The sequence below is a fragment of the Vulpes lagopus genome, chromosome 11, assembly GCF_018345385.1.
Source record: "Vulpes lagopus strain Blue_001 chromosome 11, ASM1834538v1, whole genome shotgun sequence".
NCBI classification, from domain to species: Eukaryota; Metazoa; Chordata; class Mammalia; order Carnivora; family Canidae; genus Vulpes; species Vulpes lagopus.
Genome location: NC_054834.1, coordinates 104,500,861 through 104,521,886, shown reverse-complemented (window position 1 = coordinate 104,521,886; position 21,026 = coordinate 104,500,861). Strand labels below are relative to the sequence as shown.

Genomic DNA, 21,026 nt, shown 5'->3' with positions numbered 1-21,026 from the left:
TTTTCTCTCCTGGGGTAGTTCCAGTCTCTGAGCCCAGTGGAAGCAGACTCATCCTGTGCCAGGAGACCAGCACCAGGAGTCAGGAGATGGAGGGGAAAGCTTAGAGAGCTATGAGCAGAACCAGGAGAGCGCACGGCCCCACAGAAGCCGAGGGGGAGGGAGGCTTAGAGAGGAAAGAGGCGGTAAACACAGTCAAATGGCAGAGAAAAGGAGAGAAAGTACTGACAGGGAAGACTTGTTTAATAACAGGGACGACCTAAGAACAGACCGTGGAGAAGAGGCTAAAGAAGGGAGGCTACCCCATGAGCAGCCTCTCCTCTGGGAGGGAGGGAGGGAGGGAGATCCCAGCGGAGAGGTCAGCCGCACTCAGGACCCGCTACAGCCCCCCCTGGAGACGGGAGGGACGTGGGAGGAGGGCAGGGGCGCGTATGCTTAGACCCCTACGAAAACTGAGGTGGATCGTGCCTGATGGGCCCCGCCTCTGGGGGGGGGGAGTTAAGGGAGCATCTTCTTCCCGTACCTGTGAAAGATTCTGCAGCGAGTGTCTAATATCGTGCAGCACTCTTCGCAACTGCATTTCCACGGCAGAAGGGGGGCTCACGGGGCACGCCCGGTACGGGTAGGCAGCAGGTCTATGCGAGTGGGGGCACCCGAAAGGGGCGGCGAAGGCGCTGCAGGCGGCGCCGGAGACGCTGGGAACACTGTGAGTGCTCAGGGTCCGCATGTGCTCGCACAGGGGCCTCTCCGGCCACTCGGGGCGCACGGAGTGCAGGGAACAGGTGGACGGGGACGCGGGGGCCGGAGTCCTTCGGGGTCGGCGCTCCTCCAGGCGGGTCAGCTCGCTCGGACACGCTGCCTCCTTCCTCGCAGACGACGGGGAGATGAAGATAGTGGATTTAACTAAAGACTGGCCATCAGGCTCGGCCACCTCCTTTCCTAACTCCTGCTCCTCTTCAGGTGTGTACTTGTAGGTGAAGGAGGGGGGACTGCACCTGGTCTCCTTTCCTGGGGACAGCCGGACGTTGACAGAGGATACAACTCTTACTGGGCTCAGCAGAGTGGTCGGTAAAGACTGAGACCTCCTGAGAGGGTAGCCGGCTCTCGCAAACAAGTACCTCTGCTTCAACAGATCCTTGGATTTTACCAGGCTGCGCCCCACTCTTTGATGAGACAGACTGCAGACCTTCATCTGAGCTCGCTGCAAAGCTGTGTTCACTCTGTCTGCGGGCGAGGGGGGCCCGGTGGCATTTTCAGAGCCCTTCTCCCCGTGCCCAGCTTCAATCGAAGCCAGCGACTGCAGAATATGGTGTGTGGTATAGTGGGCGAATTCACACTCACTGCTTTTATCCACATCGCTTTCGGCACTGGCTTCCCGTGGCAGGTCCGCTGGCTGTGCCGGAGGCCAACCCTGTCCCGCTTCAGTGACTTCAGAAGTGCGGTCGCCTGCGCCACAGGTGGACTTGGCCGCAGGCTCGCGCTGCGGGGCATCCTGGCTGTCTGACCTCTTAGCAGCAGCCGGTGCCGCCTTCTCCCTGCCCTTCGGAGGAGGGCTAAGAGACTCCTCCTCGGATTCATTAAAATAAGGCTGATCCTGTGCTGTCGGTGTGACAAGCTCTTCACCAAAAGATGTGACGGTGGTCTCGCTGTCGCAGCTGTCAGCACTACTCCCCATGGCTTGCAAGGACTCAGGAACCTGGGAATGGGAAACAGGTGGGAAGACGGAGACTTCAAATACGAAGTTTCATCAGCAAAAATACCAAAGTGACGTGATGCTTGTATACTTCCGGGGAGTACAGGGCCTCAGTTAGGGCCCTCGTACCGCTCGAAACTGCCCCTGATCGGCAACCCCGTTCCCAGAGAGATTATTTCAGACCTTCACTATTTTCCTCAGTCCCCTTTTCAGCACCCATTTCCTTTCCTTCCAGCACAGGACACTGAATCGCTGAGAAGACGAGAAGACGGACAAACGTTTAACTTTCTCCTCCAGCACCTCTCCCCATAGGTTCAACATTCCCGTACCCCTCCCCACCATTCCTGTCTCTCTGTTCTGAGAGGAAACTCCTTTTTTCACAGCTGACCCTCCAATCTGTACGTCTGATCACATCCTCTCCAGGACTAGGTTTCTCTTCACAAATTCATCCCAGAGTTTCCTGCATCAATCCCACTGTCCTCTTAGAGCCCTCTCCCTCAGCCAGACAACTTCCCTGAGTCATTCCCATATGAGAAAAACACAGAGACCTATTACCCTTATTTGGAAAAGGAGTCAACACTCATATCTTCTCTTCCTTATCATCGATTTACTCTCCACTCCTGCTTCTGCCTCATTTACTTCCTCAGAAGGACTCACTCACTCGCTTTCCAAAAAGCTGAATTCTTATCTTTCCACGCTCATGTCCACAGATTTCCTTTTATAAAAGGCTCTCCACCTCCCAGTTCTGCCCACTGGATTATTTGTTCTGAGTCTCCTTCTCTTGTCTGTATACCCCTCAAGGACTAGATTCCTAAAGGCCGTTTTGGGTTTTTTTCTCTTACACTAACACTTTTCTTTAAAATTTGCTTATAAATATTTTAAACACTTTCAAGACATTTCTGTACCTGTGCATACAAGGGTTCCACGTACTACACACAGACTGTAAACTCCGTAAGGGTAAAGATGTGCCTGCTATTGGCTTACCTGACACACTCTAGCATAAAAGTCATATAATATTCAGCAAGCTATAAACACACTTATTGTTAGTTACTAAATAAATAAGACAATTATGGTAAAATATGCAAACAATGATAAGAAAAAAGAAGAAAAATACCAGAGAGAATAGCGATCAAAATAACCTGTGTTTACTGAAAGCTCAAAAATAAAGACAAGTCTCTTTGTTTTTAAAAGTCCAGTCAGAGAAAGATGTATAATTAGTGAAAACTAAAACTTGTAGTCAAACGCTTAGAGAGTATCCACATCCTGGCATTTTTATCCTGTCATTTGAGAAATAAAGATTAGAAAGATTCAGTCTTGAAATATATAGCTACTGAAAAATCACCTAAATATGAAGAAGTTAATCACAGTACCTACTACAATAAACATTTTTACCTGAAGATGATTAAGGGAGAGGCAATCTGTCGAATCTTCAGCAAAACCACTGCTATCAGAGTGCTGACTTGCAGTACGTAACAGGTGATCTACCGAAAGAAACGTAGTTAGGCAAAACTGCTAAATATGACTTCACTGAAAAGAAAATATTACAGGTACATGATTCCTAACGGATATTTGTGTTGATACCTTCTATTTTTTAAAAGATTTGTTTATTCATGAGAGACACACACACAGAGAGGCAGAGGCAGAGGGAGAAGCAGGCTACTTGCGGGGAGGCTGATGAGGGACTCGATCCCGGGACCCCCAGGATCATGGCCTGAGACAAGGCAGATGCTTAACCACTGAGCCACCCAGGCGGCCCCGTGACTGATTCCGTCTTAGAAAATATGCATCACTTATGCAAAATGTGGTTTCAAAGCACAGGAGGTTACTCAAATTCATCCTAAAATGGAATCAGATCCATCAGAAATTCTCTGCATTCAGTTGCTAATTAAGTTCCAGTGTTAATATATTTTGGTAAATCCAATTAACGTCTTATCTTTGAAAGACAATTGGCTGACATAAAGAATCACACTAATAAAAACAGAAATCCCAAGGTAAGCTACTTCCATTACCTAAATATGTAAAGATATTTAGCAGATAAAATTAGAAGTTTACATGCAGTGTATAAAAAGTTCTATTATTTTCCTACTAAGAAAGTAAGACTATAACAATAAATTAACCAATCTGCATGCCAGAGTACTTAAATGTTTCTGATATTTCAAATGATGCAAACATTTGTAAGTCATGAAACAACGATTTCCTAACAACTGCATGAAATGCAAACATAGTCAATCGGTACATAATACCGTTAATCTTATAAAAACCCTGTTCTGGTTTTTCGCCTGAAAACTCTAATTCCTGGTTAGTATAAACACTTTTTAAAGTAAAAAGGCCACCGAGGCACAAGAATGATCGCATGCCCATCCACACTCTAAGTACAGGAAGACTTTACAGTTCTTACATTTATCAGGGGAGAAGTTTCAGGAGATGGTCAGGTTCTGCAGAACTTCAAAAGCAGTTGGCTAAATAAAGTGTGTTTACCAAATCCACATTCAAGATCTGAATGACAGAACCTGATAATACGTTTGAATAAAATCCCAAATCAATTAAAATTAACTTGATTTTGAAAAAGATCCCACTGCAGCCTCGGGTTCTAAATGTAGAGCATCACAGAATGGCATAATTTCTTCTCATTAAAATTTAGAATAATTCTGTAACATTCTTTTGAAGTTAACAAAACTGCATAATGAGAAAAGAAATTGATCCACATCGTTGATAACTCTAGGTAAACTAGGACAATTGTGAAACTGAACTGGAGTAAGCTGTTAGCCAGGGGTACTAATTATGCATTTTATCAGCTGAGAAGATGATTAACATCTTACATCAGAGCAGTTATCACCATAATTATGTGTTTGCATGTCTTTTTTTTTTTTTTAGACTATCAGTCTCCTGAAAACAGGAACCTAATTTATTCTATTTTGTATCCCAGTACCTAGAACAATAAAAAATGTTTGCTGAATGAATCAATGATAACTTTCTTCTTAAAGCAACAATAAAATTAAACAGTCACTTAAAGGATTTAGAAGTGAAACTGCCTATGTGGTTGGGCAAAGGGCAACTGCTGGAGAGCCTGGGGGAGCCAGAGTGACCAGCTCCGCTCACGTCCTCTCTGCTGAGATCTGTTTTATCTGCGGTGGAGGCCAGTCTCTGCTGAGTTCACCTCCATACGTGGCCTTGAGCTCACACAGTCAGATCGCCGACTACTCAGGCTTCAGGGCAGGTGTGGGGCAGTGGAAAGAACAAGGGGGCCTGGGTTCAAGTTCCTACTTTATCACGATAATCAGTAACTTCTCTTCTCCACAAAACAGAATAATTCTTCTTTCTCACAGGGTTACTTCAGGAACTAAATAGGGTATAAGCAAAACTGTATTCTGTAAAGTGAAGTCACAACCATGTTCTTTAGTCAGGCATTTAGCAAAAAAAATAGTTCTCTGCAGAAAAAGCTGGGATTAAAAACAGTTAGACCTCTGACCTAGCTAAAGTGATATAACATTATTTCTAATTAAAAACGAGGAAGTCGGGGCGCCTTGGGGGCTCAGTCAGTTAAGTGTCTGCCTTTGGCTCAGGTCATGATTCCGGGATCCTGAGATGGAGCCCCAATTCGGCTTCCCTGTTCAGCCTGCTTCTCTCTCCCTCACCCCCTCCCCCTGCCTGTGCTCTCTTATCTCCCTCTCTCAAATAAATAAAATTTTAAAAAAATTTTTTAAGTAAAAAAAAAACAAAAAACAAAAAACCAGGAAGTTAGAGCAAAACATTAAAGTGAGAACAAAACAAAACCTAGAATTTGTATTTGTCCAATATCATGAAGAAACAGAACACCTGTATACGCTATGAGACTAAAGGAAATTTATACATCTTCTATAATAAGGAAAATGTTTGCTCTCAATATAGTTTACTGAATGAATGTTAGTAGACAAAAGCTGAGTCACTAAACCTCTCTAGGCTTCAGTATGTTTTTTAAGAGAGACAGAGAGAGCAGGGGTCAAGGGGTGGGGAGAGGAGCAGAGGGAGAGGGAGAGAGAATCTTAAGCAGACTCCACGCCTAGCACAGAGCCCGATATGAGGCTCAGTCTCACCATCCTGAGAGATCGTGACCTGAGCCAAAATCCAGAGATGGATGCTTTAACCAACTGAGCCACTCAGGTGCCCGCAGGCTTCAGTATTAAATTGTAGGACTGGATATGAGATTAAGATCACTGTAACTTCAAAAGTCCTATTACTAAAGTGCAAAGTATTTCTATAAATGTATTATATGCATTTTTTACTAAACCTGTAAAATGAATATCTTACCAGTGATTCCAATTCTGTAATTATAGTTAACTAAGATACTTTCATATCACATTATCAGAATTTGATAGGCTATGTTCAAAAATGATGAGAATACCCTCTCATGCACATACAAAACCATTTTACTGTTAATTTTTAAAAAGTGTTATTCATAAAAATGTTAACATTTTTACTTATGGGGCACCTGGGTGACTCAGTGATTGAGCGTCTGCCTTTGGTTCGGGGCAAGATCCCGGGATCCTGGATCAAGTTCCACATCAGGCTCCCTGCATGGAGCCTGCTTCTCCCTCTGCCTGTGTCTCTGCCTCTCTCTCTCTGGGTCTCTCATGAATAGATGGGTAAAATCTTTAAAAAAAAAAAATTTTTTTTTTATGCCACCAGAAATAAGAGACATCTATCTTATTGGTAAGAGGAAGAAACTCAGATGTAAATACAAACCACGTTTTGTCTTTTCTACCACAAGGAGCTTCCTCTTGAAAGACCTTAAGATTCTTATGCATTGTTTTAAATCCCCCGCCCCTTTTTTTACACAGGGTAAGATGCTTTTTCCAATGTATCCCATGTCAACCTATCTAAAGGAAAAATTTCTTAATGTCTGGGAACCCTGCCTGATAGCTCAGAAACACACGCAAATATTTATGGACTTAAAAAGGGGAAGAAAATTAAACAGGAAAGTTCTTTTTCTGTCTGACCAGAACTATAGTGACCTAGTGAAAGTGGAGTTGTTTCTTAGCACCACGATGCAATAAAAGAAAAATTATATGCAAATTGTCTCTTATGAAGTCATTTCAGAGATCAAAAGAGAACAAACATGCAATTTCCTATTCTAGGAACATACATATGAATCTTTGTTTAAAAAAAACCAGGGTGGTTCAGCATGTGTAAAGCTTTAAAAATAAACTGTCCTACCTTCAGTGGTCACTTTAACATCTTTATTTCCTCTCTCCTTTTCTCTAAATCTCAAAAGCTTTGGGATTTTAAACATCAGACATGCTTTTCTTGTTGCAAATTAAAAGTGAAAGAAATGGATTCGAAGGTTCTTTGGTCAATAATTAATAACTCAAGAAAAGAACAATTATCTAGAGCCACTCACCTTTGATCCACAGTTTGAATTTAACTTAACTAGCTTTAACCATTACTGAGAGATGGGTATCTTTGCTAGAGGCATATGCATGTATATACTTAGGAGCCATGTTTAATTAATGAAAAGCAAACGTGAATAAGACAAGTGTGTATTTTGAGGCCTCTGGGTGGCTCAGTTGGTTAAGCGCCTGACTCTTGATTTCAGCTCAGATCATGATCTCGGGGTCCTGAGATCGAGCCCTGCCTCAGGTTCTGCCCTAGGAGTGGAGCCTGCTGAATGTTCTCGTTCTCCCCCTCATCCCCTCCTCACCTCACTTGCACATGCACTCCCAATAACTAAATAAAATCTTTTTAAAAAAATTTTATTTATTTGAGAGAGAGACAGCAGAGTAGGGAGGCAGGGGTAGAGGAACAAGCAGACTCCCTGCAGGGCAGGAAGCCAAACGTGGGACTCAATCCCAGGTCCCTGAGATCAAGAGCTGAGCTCAAGGCAAATGCTCTACTGACTGAGCCACCCAGGTGCCCCCTAAATAAAATCTTAAAAAAAAAAACCCACAAGTATGTATCTCAATCATCACCATGTAAAAAGTTGGCCTCAATGTATGGCTCTATCACTTCCCATTTGGCTCTTATGCAGAGTTGAAAAGTAATTAAGAGTACAAAGAACTGCATTTCAGGATAAGCAAACTAAAATTACTTTATGAACACAAAAGTCTTCAAGAGGGTATAAAAAATTCTATAACCAAAACCAAATTCTATACTTTGGTTATATGCATACCTGTGTACTTAACCTTCTTTTACAGTTATAGGTGCTCAAATACTGATAGATAAACCCAAATCCATTAATGACACTTTGGTAAGGTGCTTGGGAACTAGTAGGTATTAGTCTACTCACCTCTTTTTGACTTGGTAAGACCTAGCTGGTACGCCGCTGGAACGTGAGGAGCTTCTCCCTCTGTACTTTGAACCTTAAAAAGTTTTAAGTAGTAAGAACTTGATAAATCTATGGCAAAGAAGAATACCGCTTCATAATTATTTATTAAACCAATCAACATAACTAAAAGGGTACTAAAGCTTTTTATTTAAAAAATGCAAAACATCTTATCTTGAAATCATGAGAGCATCCCACATCTTAATTTTATGACCTATTTTCCAGTTAAAGATAGGACTGCAAGTTTGTAGCAGGCAATGAAAAGTGACTAAGTGTCTAAACCACTTCATTAAAAAAAGGTTGGTATTAAACAAAAAATAAATCCCAAAGAATAAGTTTTGTAAATGTTAAAATTCAAAGTGTAAGGCCAATCTCCAGATAAATGCTGACTTTGCAACAGATCCTGACTGACACACAGTTAAGGTAACTACAAGTCTTGCATCTTTAAAAAATTGTGTATCATGCTCCCAATACAAAATGTTATAAAATCTCACAAATTTTGAGTGTCTCAAAAACCACGCTTGTATGAAGACTGCTTTGTTCTAATATAAGTGGTCTTTTAAGATATAACTTGCAAGTTGTAAACAGAAAATCATATTTCATCACAGAACTAAATGCTGAAAGATCTTTACCATAAATCCTCCCGTAAACTATATTCAGAGAAGTTATTGAACCCAAAAAATTCTTTTTTAACGATATTTCCCCCCACCTACACAACTGCATAACGTAGGAATTTTCAGATTCTTTATTTACCATACCCATCCCATTCCCCAAATACTCTAACATAACTAACTCTATATTGAGATTAAACACTTAAGGAGAGAGAGACATTAATTCCTAACACTACTAGGTCAGTAGTGATTAGTACTTAAAATAACAAACAGCATCCTAGTGAAGTAGGCAAACTAGCCAAACAGGGCTTTCAACCTTGAACAAATGAGAAAGCAATTAACAAAACAGGTTTTAGGTAGAACCCTGGTAGTTTTGAGGTAGGAATCCACCCAAGAATAAGAAATATTCTATAGGAATAAGAGTGGAATGACAAACAAGAAAAAAAAAATCTCAAAGGTTAAAGATACTATTATGAAATTTAAAAACTGCTTTGATTTGTGGGATCTTTGTTCTACACAGTTCCACAAATCCAAGGTTTATGAATCCTCTGAGAACCAAAACACACTGGTCATTTAAAATCATCACCTATAGGGCAGCCCGGGTGGCTCAGCGGTTTAGCACTGCCTTCGGCCCAGGGTGTGATCCTGGAGTCCCGGGTTCAGGATCGGGTCCCACATCAGGCTCCCTGCATGGAGCCTGCTTCTCCTCCTGCCTGTGTCTCTGCCTCTCTCTCTCTCTCTCTCTCTCCGTCTCTCTCATGAATAAATAAAATCTTTAAAAACAAAATCATCACCTATAAATTATTATATAAAATAGTTTCTAACCTCTGTTATTACTAAAAAATTATATATATACATATATTCTTCAAAGAAGCAGACATAAGTTCAACAGGAAAACCATTGTTATGTGTGCAAGGAAACAAAATGCATTTTCTTTTTATATTCAACAAAAGGTCTATTATTAGTCAGGCCTACCGTACTTCAAAGAGTTTTCTGTTAAAGTAAATATCAAACAGACCAAAGAAGTATAACACAAATCCAAATGCCTCTTTAATTATATTCTAGGAATCTCAGCTTAGGCAGGACATTATGATACACCAAACTATACTCTCTCATATTTTTAAATGTAGAATAATCATATATTCTATTCCTTAGATTTATAAAGTTAGACACAAAATAATATGACCTTAATGAATATGTATTTTTAATATATTATCTTTCAGTATGTAACTCTATGGCAAAACAAAACAAAAAACTACAAAAACTACAAACTCTGTAGTTAATTCAAAGAAAAGGGGGCCCTTTAAAAAAAAGCTGAGAGGATCATATTTTACTAATAAAACTACTAACATCAAGATTCTTCTTCCCACTTAGTAAAATCATTAACCACTTGTTGAACACAGAACATAAGCTGGTGATGACAGTTAAATTTCATAGCTTAGAATGTGTTATTGCTGCTCACAGTTGTGCAAAGGAAAGCAGTCAAATTCGAGATGGAGTACAGCACAGAAAGTTATGAAGCAAATAAAACTTGGGACTTCAAGTCCTCAGTGGTGTGCTTGTCATTTGCTACACATTGCCTTTCATTAAATTAACTACAGCTAAATATTGATAACTGAATGGAGTAATGGAAAATGAGTGTTCAGTATACAATTTTCTTTGATCTCTGGGTAAGTCTGAAACTTTTCATAACAAGAATTACAAAACCCCACCCTAAACCAAAATGATAAAATCACTTGGGTCTTAGTGCGTTGAGATTTAAAACTGTATGAAAATAGCTTTAGGGTAACCCTGTATTTATTTCATTAAAAAAAAAATGTTTTAACAAAATACTTATTAAAACTGTATCTTTTTGAATCAATGTCCTGCTACCACAGCAGGCACCTACTTTGGTGGTGTTTTTTTTTTTTAACATGTGCCGCATTTATCCTAAAATATATCTTCTGGGCCCAACACTATTGTGCTGTGTTCCATAGAGCAGCAATACATGAATGTTCTAACAACCCTTCCTTTAAGGTTTAAAGACATATGGACAGTTAAAAAAAAAAGAAAGAAAGAAAATCAAAAGTGGAGCTTCAGAAATTCTAATTTTTAATGAGACCTCAAAAAATTCAAATGAAAGCATTATTTTTCTCACAAAGTTGCATGGGGCTGTGTACCAGACGACTTGAGTTCTCGTCCAAAGTCTGACAGTATCAGCACGGCTGACCTTTACCAAGAGCTACGGTGTAGTCAAAAGTAGCAAGTTTGTGCAAAGACCTGAATTCAAGTCTTATTCATGCCACTTACTGGCCTAAATGGCTTCAGACAGTTATCAGATTTATCTATGACAATCATGTCAGTTTTTCAAACTGAAAAATAAATACTCAAACTCCTGCTTCACAAGTCCTTTGGATGATCAAATATTTTGCAACAGTAAAGTGGTAACAGTTTACAACAGATCTCTCCTTGCTACCATCTAGGGACTCCCTACATTGACATCCCCTTAGCACTCCCCCAAGAAAGGCAAGGGTACCAAAGGGAACATTACATCCCTCGACACATGACAGAGAACCACTGCTGTCAAGTAATAGCAAATGTTGGAGGAGGAAAAATGCTTCGTCCTCTGTAAAAGGAGGAAACTGGAGTAAGAATTCAAAGATCTGTTTCTGTGCTAGTTTATCGTTCTATATTTGTTGCAAATATTTATTTTAAAAAAATCAGGTTTTAGTTACAAGATTTGCTTTCTACTGTCAGATTAATACTTGTAACAAAAGTTAGTTTAAGCCTTTTAGATAAATGTCAAATAAAATTTAGTGGTTAACTGGACTTCAAACTAGCAGTCATGGGTGCACGCATGTATCATGTGTTCAGACCCTACTGCATTCTATTCTAAGACACAGGGCTTGTCTTCAAAACACAGTCAAATTTGAAAGGCCAAAGGAAGAATTTAACTATGTGTCAAGTGTCTGAATGATTTCAGATTATTTTAACTCAGGCAAATAAATAAAACAAAAACAAAATTCTGAAACTCAATGACTAAAAATAAGGAGAAATAGTAGTTAAATAAACAATCAGTGTAGACACAGATTTAGAAACACTAAGACTTCAGTAGCTTAAAAAATTATGTACACTTCCAGTAATGCCTCTATTTGAATATAAACTCCTTTGTAGAGTAAGCCACAGAGCAACCCCTTTACAGCAATAGACAGCTAAGAGGTCTCCTTCCTCTAACATTTAAGTATGAGGAATTTTTCCTTGACGCCTAAAAGATGAACAACTGCTTACTGAGTAGGATCATTTTGGTTTAACCGTATATCCTTCATACTACAAATCTACGGCTCTAGACTGTTACCATCATGTATTTAGCAAAAGCAAGCCATTCTGAGAAGAAGACGAGAAGTATCTAAGACGGTCATTAAGAATCAGAAAAACTCAAGAGTAGAGTTTTACAACTTTTAGACATACTGGAACATTTTAAATAGTCTATAAAACATTTTTTTATAAGGCACACTGACTTTTAGTTGAAAATACTCTCTGGCCTTTTATTCATTTTTCTTAATGTGAAGAATAGTCACTCTCACTCTCCAAGGCCTGAGTCAGTCTTGTCATCTATTAGACTCCCCTTATGTTTAACTATTTCCTCTCCTGGCTCCTGGTGAGGGTCAGAGCTTACCGTTGCCTCAGAGGGATTAGCCAGCTTCCTGCACAGAGTCAGGTCTGCAACATTTTCTCCTACCTAGCTTCCCCAAAGCAGCTGGCATTCAGTTCATCTGTCTGAGAACTGGTTTACTGGGAGAGAAAGGGAGTGTCCTCTAACTTACATTTATGTTCTCTTTTTACAGGAAGAAAGTTCCCATTAGGAATCAAACCTCAAGGGAAAGGAGTCTAAAAGAAAAACAGCAACAACCTACTTTGAATGGGATCTAAAAGTTTGCTTCAGTAAGATTGTTCTCTTCATTTGTCAATATAATTCAAGTCACACTTGGGAGAAGAGGAAATTAAAGAAACACATTATTTCCTTTCTTTATCCATTGTTCTACAAGCTCTCTTTAAAGTTCCCAAAAGGATAAAAAAACACAGTTCTTGAAGGTTTCTATCCATGTTTTAAATACATCTGAAGAATAAGATTCATTATCCTTAAAATTCCCCATATTTACAGTGCAGCTATTGTTGACCATATCCATATATTCTTTTTTTTGAAAACAAAAATGTTCTATTATCCTTCAACCACCAATGCATGTAATTTTGTACTTTAAGAAAAAAAGTTCACTTACATATGGCATTACTTTCTTCATTAATTGCTTTTGCCAGCAGAGGGAGCAAAAAAAAAAAAAAAACAAAAAACCCACACACATTAAATATCAAATGTTAACTTGCCACCAAAGCACATCTATCTAGTACTTTACAAATGTTTTAAAGGTCTTTTGTGCATGATAGCAATAATCTAAAAAATATATAGTTTAAGGGGCGCATGGGTGGCTCCATTGGTTAAGCGTCTGCCTTTGGCTCAGGTCATGATCCCAAGGCCCTGTGTCTGCTCCCTGCACTGTGGGGAGGCTGCTGCTCCCTCTCCCTCTGCCTGCTGCACCCCCTGCTTGTGCACGCTAGCGCGCACTCTCTCTCTCTCTGTTAAATAAATATAATCATATATATATAGTTTAAAATTTAGGAACTCTAGGAATTAAATAGCAACATACAAGAGTGCCTTCTCATTGGAGTCACCAGTATCAGATTGGCAAATATCTAACAGAATTTGTTTGAAATTTTCATACTCTGCTATTAAATTAAAACAAGGAAACCAACTGTCATATCTGAATGTCAAAGAAGAGGGGCTCTAATGAAAGGCAAGAATTTACACGTTGATTATTAATGGTAGGACAAGTTCAGACCAAAACAAAGTAAAAAAGGAATCAAATAGTAAAATAGGACAAATGAGGCTTTAATTTATGAAGTAGTCATCTTATGATATTAGGAATTAAATAAGAAAAATAGAAAGAATACACAAAGAAATAAGAGAAATAGAAGCTTAAAAATAATGTAAACTATTTCAAAGGCCTGTTCCTCTCCCTTTTAATTTCACTTTTTAGCTAGAATTAAAGTGCTAAAAGATAAATTCAAAGACCACAGAAAAAGGTAAATATATCAGCAATAGAAGTTTTGTAATAAATGAAACATCTTCAGTAATGTGAGAGATACATACTCCCCAGAAGGACATTTATGGACAGAATCAATTATCCCATTTTCCAATTCCCTAAAATAGTGGCCTGTGATTCTAAAATCCCTGGAAGTTATTACTATACTACTAACACTATTCTGTAATAATTTTTTTTAAAAAATTGCACATTATGCAACTTAGAGACACAACTCTTCAGCGGTATACGTGTGCCTCAGTTTCCTCATGCGTAAAAGAAGACCAGCACTGCCTGCCTCACAGACTTAAAGAGAAAAGTACTTCAAGGGCCTGGTACAGTGCCTGCCACAAGGTAGGTGCTTGACAAACTTCAGTTTCCTGTCTCAAACTATACAGTGCCAATCCTAGTATCAGCTCTGGCCATTCAAAAGTAGTTTTAGTTGACCTCATCGAAAAGAATCTCTTTATGTCGCCCAATTTGACATTTATGTAAATGCAGTAATATCTCTCTTAGAAGTAGAAATAAAAAGTAACCAAACGTTGGTTTTCTGGGCTTGCAGAAATCATATTTGGGGGTGTTTCAAACCTTCTTCCTTGAGGTTCCGTAGCCTCCCTTTCAGATACATAGTATCTTCAGGTTCCTTCCAGTCTCTTGTCAAACCCTATCCTTCCCAAAACCTTATTCATATTTAGCTTATCCTTTCCACTAAGATACTTTGAGAAAAGTTTGCACAAAAGCACATAGCATTTAGTGGCAAAAGAAAGAACTCAAATTGGGTGTCTGGGTAGCTCAGTTGGTTAAGGGTCTGCCTTTGGCTCAGGTCCTGACCCCAGGGTCCTGGTCCCCATCAGGCTTCCTGCTCAGCGGGGAGTCTGCTGCTCCCTCTGCCCCTCCCCCCATCTGTGCTCACTGGCTCTCACATGCTCTCTAATAACTAAAATCTTTAAAAAAGGAAGAAAGAAAGAAAGAACTCAAACTCCTGTTTGATTTCAGAGCCTATGTTTTTAACTATTATGCAACATTGATTTTAATTTAAATATACTCTTCTCAGGGCATTCTCAGGGCATCAAAATCTTAAACTGCGAAAGGAAGGGGTTAAAGTTCAAGTATCAGCAGTGAACAACAGAGGATCTAGAGAAGAACTAATTGTCACGTTACCCTGGCAATGCATAGTCCTGTGACCAATTCTCGGTTTGTGAAACACAGAACTAAAACTTGAAAAGTCAAAATTGGGATTTTCTTCTAGTATAAATCTACTAGCCCTCTTTCACTTTATAAATATTTTTTGGCATTTTTTTTCCTGAATCCTTATTTGAAACAGGTCTCAGTAATATTTTACCTACCTCTTCCATTTCGAAGGAGTCCTTCTGCTGTGCCATTATGTTTCTTATGGATGGGATCGTCAGCGGTGCACAAGGCTCTTTTTCAGGTGTGGACACATGGATAGTTTTCATCGCATTGCCGTTTTCTGGCTCACTGTGACTGGGAGTGTTAAAATCGTTACCTAAATCAGATTCTAGAATACCAGATTCCTCACCCAGTTTAATCTCATGATTTTGAGTTTCTTTACTTTGCTCACTTTCAGTTTTTTGGTTAACATCACTATTTGCTTCATCACAAAGTCCAGCACTCTCCATAACAGTTGCTGAACTCCCTGATACTTCTTCTTTAACTGTAGCCAACATAGAAGAGGAGTCTTTCTTCTTCACAATTTTTTGAGACTTTTGATCATTTTTACCGCCGCTTTCTTCCATTACCGAAACATTCGGAATCTTTCCTTTTTCAATTGCTGAGGAAGGAGAACTACCTTCTCCTCTCTCTGTTTTATCAACGCATAAATTTAGTTTTGATAGTGTTTTCATTAAACGGTTTGCAGTGTTACTTCGGGTTAAAGGCGGAGGTGAGTCTGTCTCCTTGTTGGAAGTCACTGAGGACATACTTCCGATTCTCTGGAGGGGAGTCCCAGAGACTTGAGAATATAAAGAAGAAAATGCGTTGGCCACAGTAGTAAGCACTTCAATTTGACGAAAACGGCCTACAGGAGGAAATTACATTAATTTTATATCGATCTAACTATATATGTATACACATTAAACAAATCACTATTTTTCAGAATTCCAGTAAACTGAACTTAGATCACAAAGATCACAAAACCAGAACCTTTTTCTTTATCCAACGTTTAAAAAAGTTCCCTGTATTTACCAGGGAGAGGGAGATAGATTTTTCATTCTAAGCACTAGAATTTAGGTTTTAAGAATTTATTTAAGAATTTGTTTTATGATATAAAACCAGAAAGAAGCACAAAGCAGGACAACACTGAATAAAACAGAAAGGACTAGCTATTGATCTACAGTTCTGATTCTATTTTTATGCCTTTGACTCCATTAAAACTCTTGCAGATGTTCTCCCAAGAAAATGCACTGAAGTCTCTATTTTATACCTAATTGTGGGGGGGGGGGGGGGTCAGGAGGGAGAAGAAGGGTTGTTGGATTTATAGATTCTTAAAGCTGTTCAAAGGACCACCTAAAGACCCCATTTTTGGAACTTCTGTTCAATAGAGAAAAATAAGATATAAATAAAAATTATCAAGTTAGCCATGCTATTATAAATTTACAGAAAAGCACCTAAAACTGACTGACTTAAATAGTAACAAGCCACCCCCCTACTTTCCTTTTTGAACATCAGCAATCTGGAGATAAACTTAAGATAAGTACAAGGTTCTGCATGTCGGTTATAGTAACACTAAAGTCAAGGATGAGGAGGGGAAAGTTAGCTTCTATAAATAAATAAAAATTCAGAATCAGTAAAATGGCTACTGTGTTAACCTCAATAATTAAGTTGCTAGTACTATTCCTAAAAATTAGTAAGGCTTCAAAAAAATAAGAACATCTCACTGTGGATGCGAATATTTAAAAACCTTACTTGTTAAAGCATAATTTGGGTTTTCTACTTCCATCCGTTGCATCTGAGCACTCAAAAATACTTTAATATCTATCCCTCTAGCAAATGATGATGAATTAAAAAATCTGGAGGGAATTTTAGAAGCAATATCTGGTTCATCTCGTCCAAATCCAAGATTATAAAGAATTTCTTCAGGATCTTCCTCATAAAGTTCCAACAATTCTGAAACACTACAAAAAAAAAAAAAAAAGAAAGAAAGAAAGAAAAAACATCAAGATATAAGTTTAGAGTCCACATCACATTATAAAAAAAGAGCTTCTGCTCTTTACATCACTATTTACTTCAGCATCTTTATACACTGTGTACTAAATGTGATATGTGACCCTTAAAGAGTCCATTCTTTCAATCTGATAATATTGGTAAAAAGAGCTAGTCCCTCAGCAGATACTCAGCAAGACTCCCTAAATGATTCCTCACCTTATTTTCTTTGTCATTTTAAAGGAGTCCCAGTAAAGCAGCTAAAACAGAGGACAGCTGAGGGAGAATAAGAAATAAATGGATTAGGAAAGAAATGAAAAGGGAAAACACACTAGGAAGTTGGTAGCACAGGGCATCCTGTAGAACGTGAGCTTTTCTGCTACCTTTGGCCGGCACTGAAGATGCTATACAGGTAACAAGGTGAACTCAGAAAGGGAGGGAGGAGCTTACATTCAAATTTTCTCTAACTACTTTCACTCAGGAAGTAGGAGGAGTAAGGTATGGAGAGAATGGGTTACTCAAAGATAAGTTCTTGCTGTGATTCTACTGGGAATTAAAGCTTTCTCATCTCTTCTTCCTCACACCAGGAATAATCCACCTTCAGTGATTCACTGAGGAAAATGCTAGAGATAAAACTTGAGCTGAAGAAAATTTCAATTTGCTTCACAGAAGATGCTCAGATTCCAATACAATAATTTGGATAACAATTTAAACTGTTCTACAGGCAGACATACTTGCCTATTTTAATATATATTTTGAATAACTTTAATATGTTGAAGATAAAGCTATGTTTAAATATCAAGCTTTATGTTGAAAAGTTTATTCTGATTTTTATGTCAGAGTAACTCAAGACCCTACAAAAAATGGAGAATTTTGGAAGAAGTCATTCCACTATGGAGTTCCTCTTTTAAGTCGATGAAAGGCCTCACTCAAAATACTCATTCTGACAGGAATTCCAGCAGCATTATAAACACATTCGCCACTTTTTATTTAGTCTTAATTAAAAAAAAAAAAAAAAAAAAAGGCAACGAAGGAAAGCTTTTGGATTCTTTTTGATTTCATATTATTAAGCCAAATCCAAGACTGAAAAAGTGGGAAGAGTAGGTCATCTATAACACAATGTAACAGTAGTATAATTTCAGAATAAGTTACCTTGAAACTGTCCCACTACTTTTCCCTGATCCAGTGGAATTCATACTTCTCCCTTTCTGATGAAACTGCAGTCTTCTCTCTTTAGCCAAGATATTATTGCTATAAACAAAATTATATAAAACCTTAGTTTCATAAATGTTCTCATTTTTGAAAAGAGAACAAACAGCACAGCTACATACCAGTTTTCAATTTGAGTATCCGTTTCATGGAGGTGGTTGGCTAAAAGAATAAATGCAGAGCAGATCTGTTAGGACAGTAAGAACAGTAATATATATAGTCATCAAAAAAACAGATTAGCTAAATATTACAGCTAAATGTCTAATATCCCAAATCGTTCTCTTGGTTCATTAAATCCGCATCATTAAAAGTAATATACAGATCAATAGGTGCAAACCAGTAGCTTCAGAAAGGTGGTTTTGTTTGTTAGCAGCGTAAAACTACTCCCTTTCCCTAATGTTTAAAAGACATGTAAATAACCAATTAATTTTCTTTAACAATTAGAAATAAATAGTAAGAAGATATACAGCACCTGTAGTAAATGTGGTCCTAATTAATAAGTTTAAAAGCTGTTACTAAAGAAGACCTTAAGAGCAAAAACATGATTTAACATTTTTTAAGTGTACACATAAATTTGTAGTATGGTTTTTTAAAGGCTGAAAATTCATCCCAGTTACAACCAATTTTTCATGCACCTACTTTGAAAATTTCTACTCATTTCAAAATAAGTTTTCTTAAAAAAATTGCTTTTTAACTTTATCCTAGAATCACAAGTTTTAAACAGGTAAATTTAGAGTGAGTTAAATTGACTCCATTTAACTTTTATAGACAAATACAAAGAATGAAAATAATTATAAATGTATTTACTTCAGTGTACCAAATTTATTTTTCCACTTCTGATCTGGAAAGTCATGGCAATTTGTTATGTTTCTTTGTAAATCCACTCAGAAAGGTGCCTAACACATAGCATTCAATAAACTATTTGCTGAATGGATGAAAAAAAGTCTTGAAATAATTTTTAGTAAGTAAAACAACATAGAATCTCCATTCTTCTGTGGAACTTCCTTTTAGGTTCTGGTTTCCAACAAATCCATTCAATATGGATGAACAGGCAAAACAGAAATGATTTTTAGAGCAGTAGAAAATATACTTAGGATATCATAATGATAGATACATGTCATTATACATTCCTGTAAACCACGAATGTACATGACCACGAGTGAGCTATAATGTAAACGTTGGGTAGTTATGATGCCTCATTACAGTTTCCTCAATTGTAACAAATGTACCACTCCGGTGGGGGACATTGATGATGGAAGAGGCCACGTAAGTACAGAGGCAGGAAATACAGGGAAAATCTCTATACCTTCCCCTCAATTTTCCTGCAAACCTAAACCTGCTCCAAAAAAGAAGTCTTAAAAAAAAATCCATATTGTGAAATTAAGGCAGATATCAAAAGTGCTATTTACAGTTACACTGAAATGCACTTTAGTAAGGAGTTGACAACATGCTCAACTGTACTGATTGGGAAGCAGTAAGTTTAACTTCTTTACAGAGCTTATTCCTTGAAAACACATTAACTGAAATAATAAAACCTAATATAATCACATATTCTAGAGTTAAAAGGTTAGGAGGTTCTAAATAAGGAACCTAGCATACAAACATTTAAAACAGCAAAAGATCAAGGATACTCCCTTCAACAGATAAATTCACCATTCATCAACTTATAATTTTAAATGATTTAACAAAATTCTTAATTCTTTTTGACAAAAAAGTATACAATAACCCAGCTACCATTCTTCCAATACCAGTAAAATAATAAAAATTCAATTCAATTCGATTCAATTCTATATTTACTGTAAATCCACTGGAAAAGATAATAACATCTATGAAAATTTAAACATGGCACAACACACTTTTAAAATAATGCAGTCTGGAATAGACATCAGCATAATGATTTCTAATTAAATTCTAATAACTCTTTGTGTGTGTGTGTGTGTGTGTGTGTGTGTGTGTGTGTGTGTGTGTATCCTTTAGTGTTCTAAAGATCTGGAAAAAGAGGAAGGGGGAAAGACAGGACACACTTGAATGAAAGAGAAAGACAAGCCGCAGCTGTAAATCTGACATAAGGCTACCTCACACTAAAAATAAGCTTCAATTTAGTCTTCTCATGTATAAATATTTAAGTTTCCTTCCTTCTGGCGGGCAAATCTTCCCTCAGTTCTATGACCATTGTTTGCCCCCAAACAGTTCCTTTAAGCAATTAAGTCCAAGGAAGAGACATGGACATTTCACAATGGTTTTCAGAGTCATTTCTACATGTATCCTACAAGCTCTGACTAGATTATTAACATATAAAACGTTCTGTAAAATGTGTCTGAGCCATTTTCAAGACCTTTAACTTTGGCTCTGAGGAATGAATACCTGAAAGCACTCAACTCCTTTTTTTTTTTTTTTTTAAATGTTAAACCTGTATGAAATTAGAGTTCTTCCAAACAGATATACCTTCAGCTCCCAATGACAAATCATCTTCAAAACTGCCTCCATTTCTCACAAGTACACCTGAAAGAAACATTAGAAGACTCATCCTGGTGTTCTGTTCTTTTGCACCTCTATATAAAACCATAGTTTTAACCTAAAGCAAATTGACTAAGCAAAAAATAAGACACAATAAAGTCTTTCAGACCTGAATGTACTCAGAAATTATTCCCATTATATAATTTCAAAAAAGTAAGTATAAGCTTTACTTTGTCACAAACAAACCATGATCCGCAGCCAGGTAAAGTTGTTAAAAGCCCCGATAAGGACTACTTTATACTTACTTTGTCTTTGAAGAGAGTCATTTAGCTCACATCTTATCCAGGAGTTTCATGGAAAGTCAGATCCCGGAGCAATCATTGCTTTTACCTCCCTTAATAGTCAGCAGCTCAAGCTAGATTTTTCTAATACTATAAATGCTTTTTATATGCCTTGCCACTACCTGCACATTCTTGTTGTACTTTGAA

General features: G+C 38.1%; 1 protein-coding gene across 3 annotated transcripts in view; it reads right to left on the bottom strand.

Annotated features, from left to right (window-relative positions):
• ITPRID2 (ITPR interacting domain containing 2) overlaps positions 1-21,026 on the bottom strand; it is a 38,341-nt gene that overhangs the window by 13,336 nt on the left and 3,979 nt on the right. For all 3 annotated transcript variants that reach the window (XM_041773966.1, XM_041773967.1, XM_041773965.1), the window contains exons 4-11: positions 20,527-20,583; positions 18,204-18,243; positions 18,025-18,123; positions 16,636-16,844; positions 15,057-15,748; positions 7,953-8,025; positions 3,083-3,171; positions 521-1,693 (exon numbers count right to left, since the gene is read on the bottom strand). In XM_041773966.1, coding sequence (XP_041629900.1) covers positions 521-1,693; positions 3,083-3,171; positions 7,953-8,025; positions 15,057-15,748; positions 16,636-16,844; positions 18,025-18,123; positions 18,204-18,243; positions 20,527-20,583 — 2,432 coding nt within the window. The remainder of the gene's footprint in view (positions 1-520; positions 1,694-3,082; positions 3,172-7,952; positions 8,026-15,056; positions 15,749-16,635; positions 16,845-18,024; positions 18,124-18,203; positions 18,244-20,526; positions 20,584-21,026) is intronic.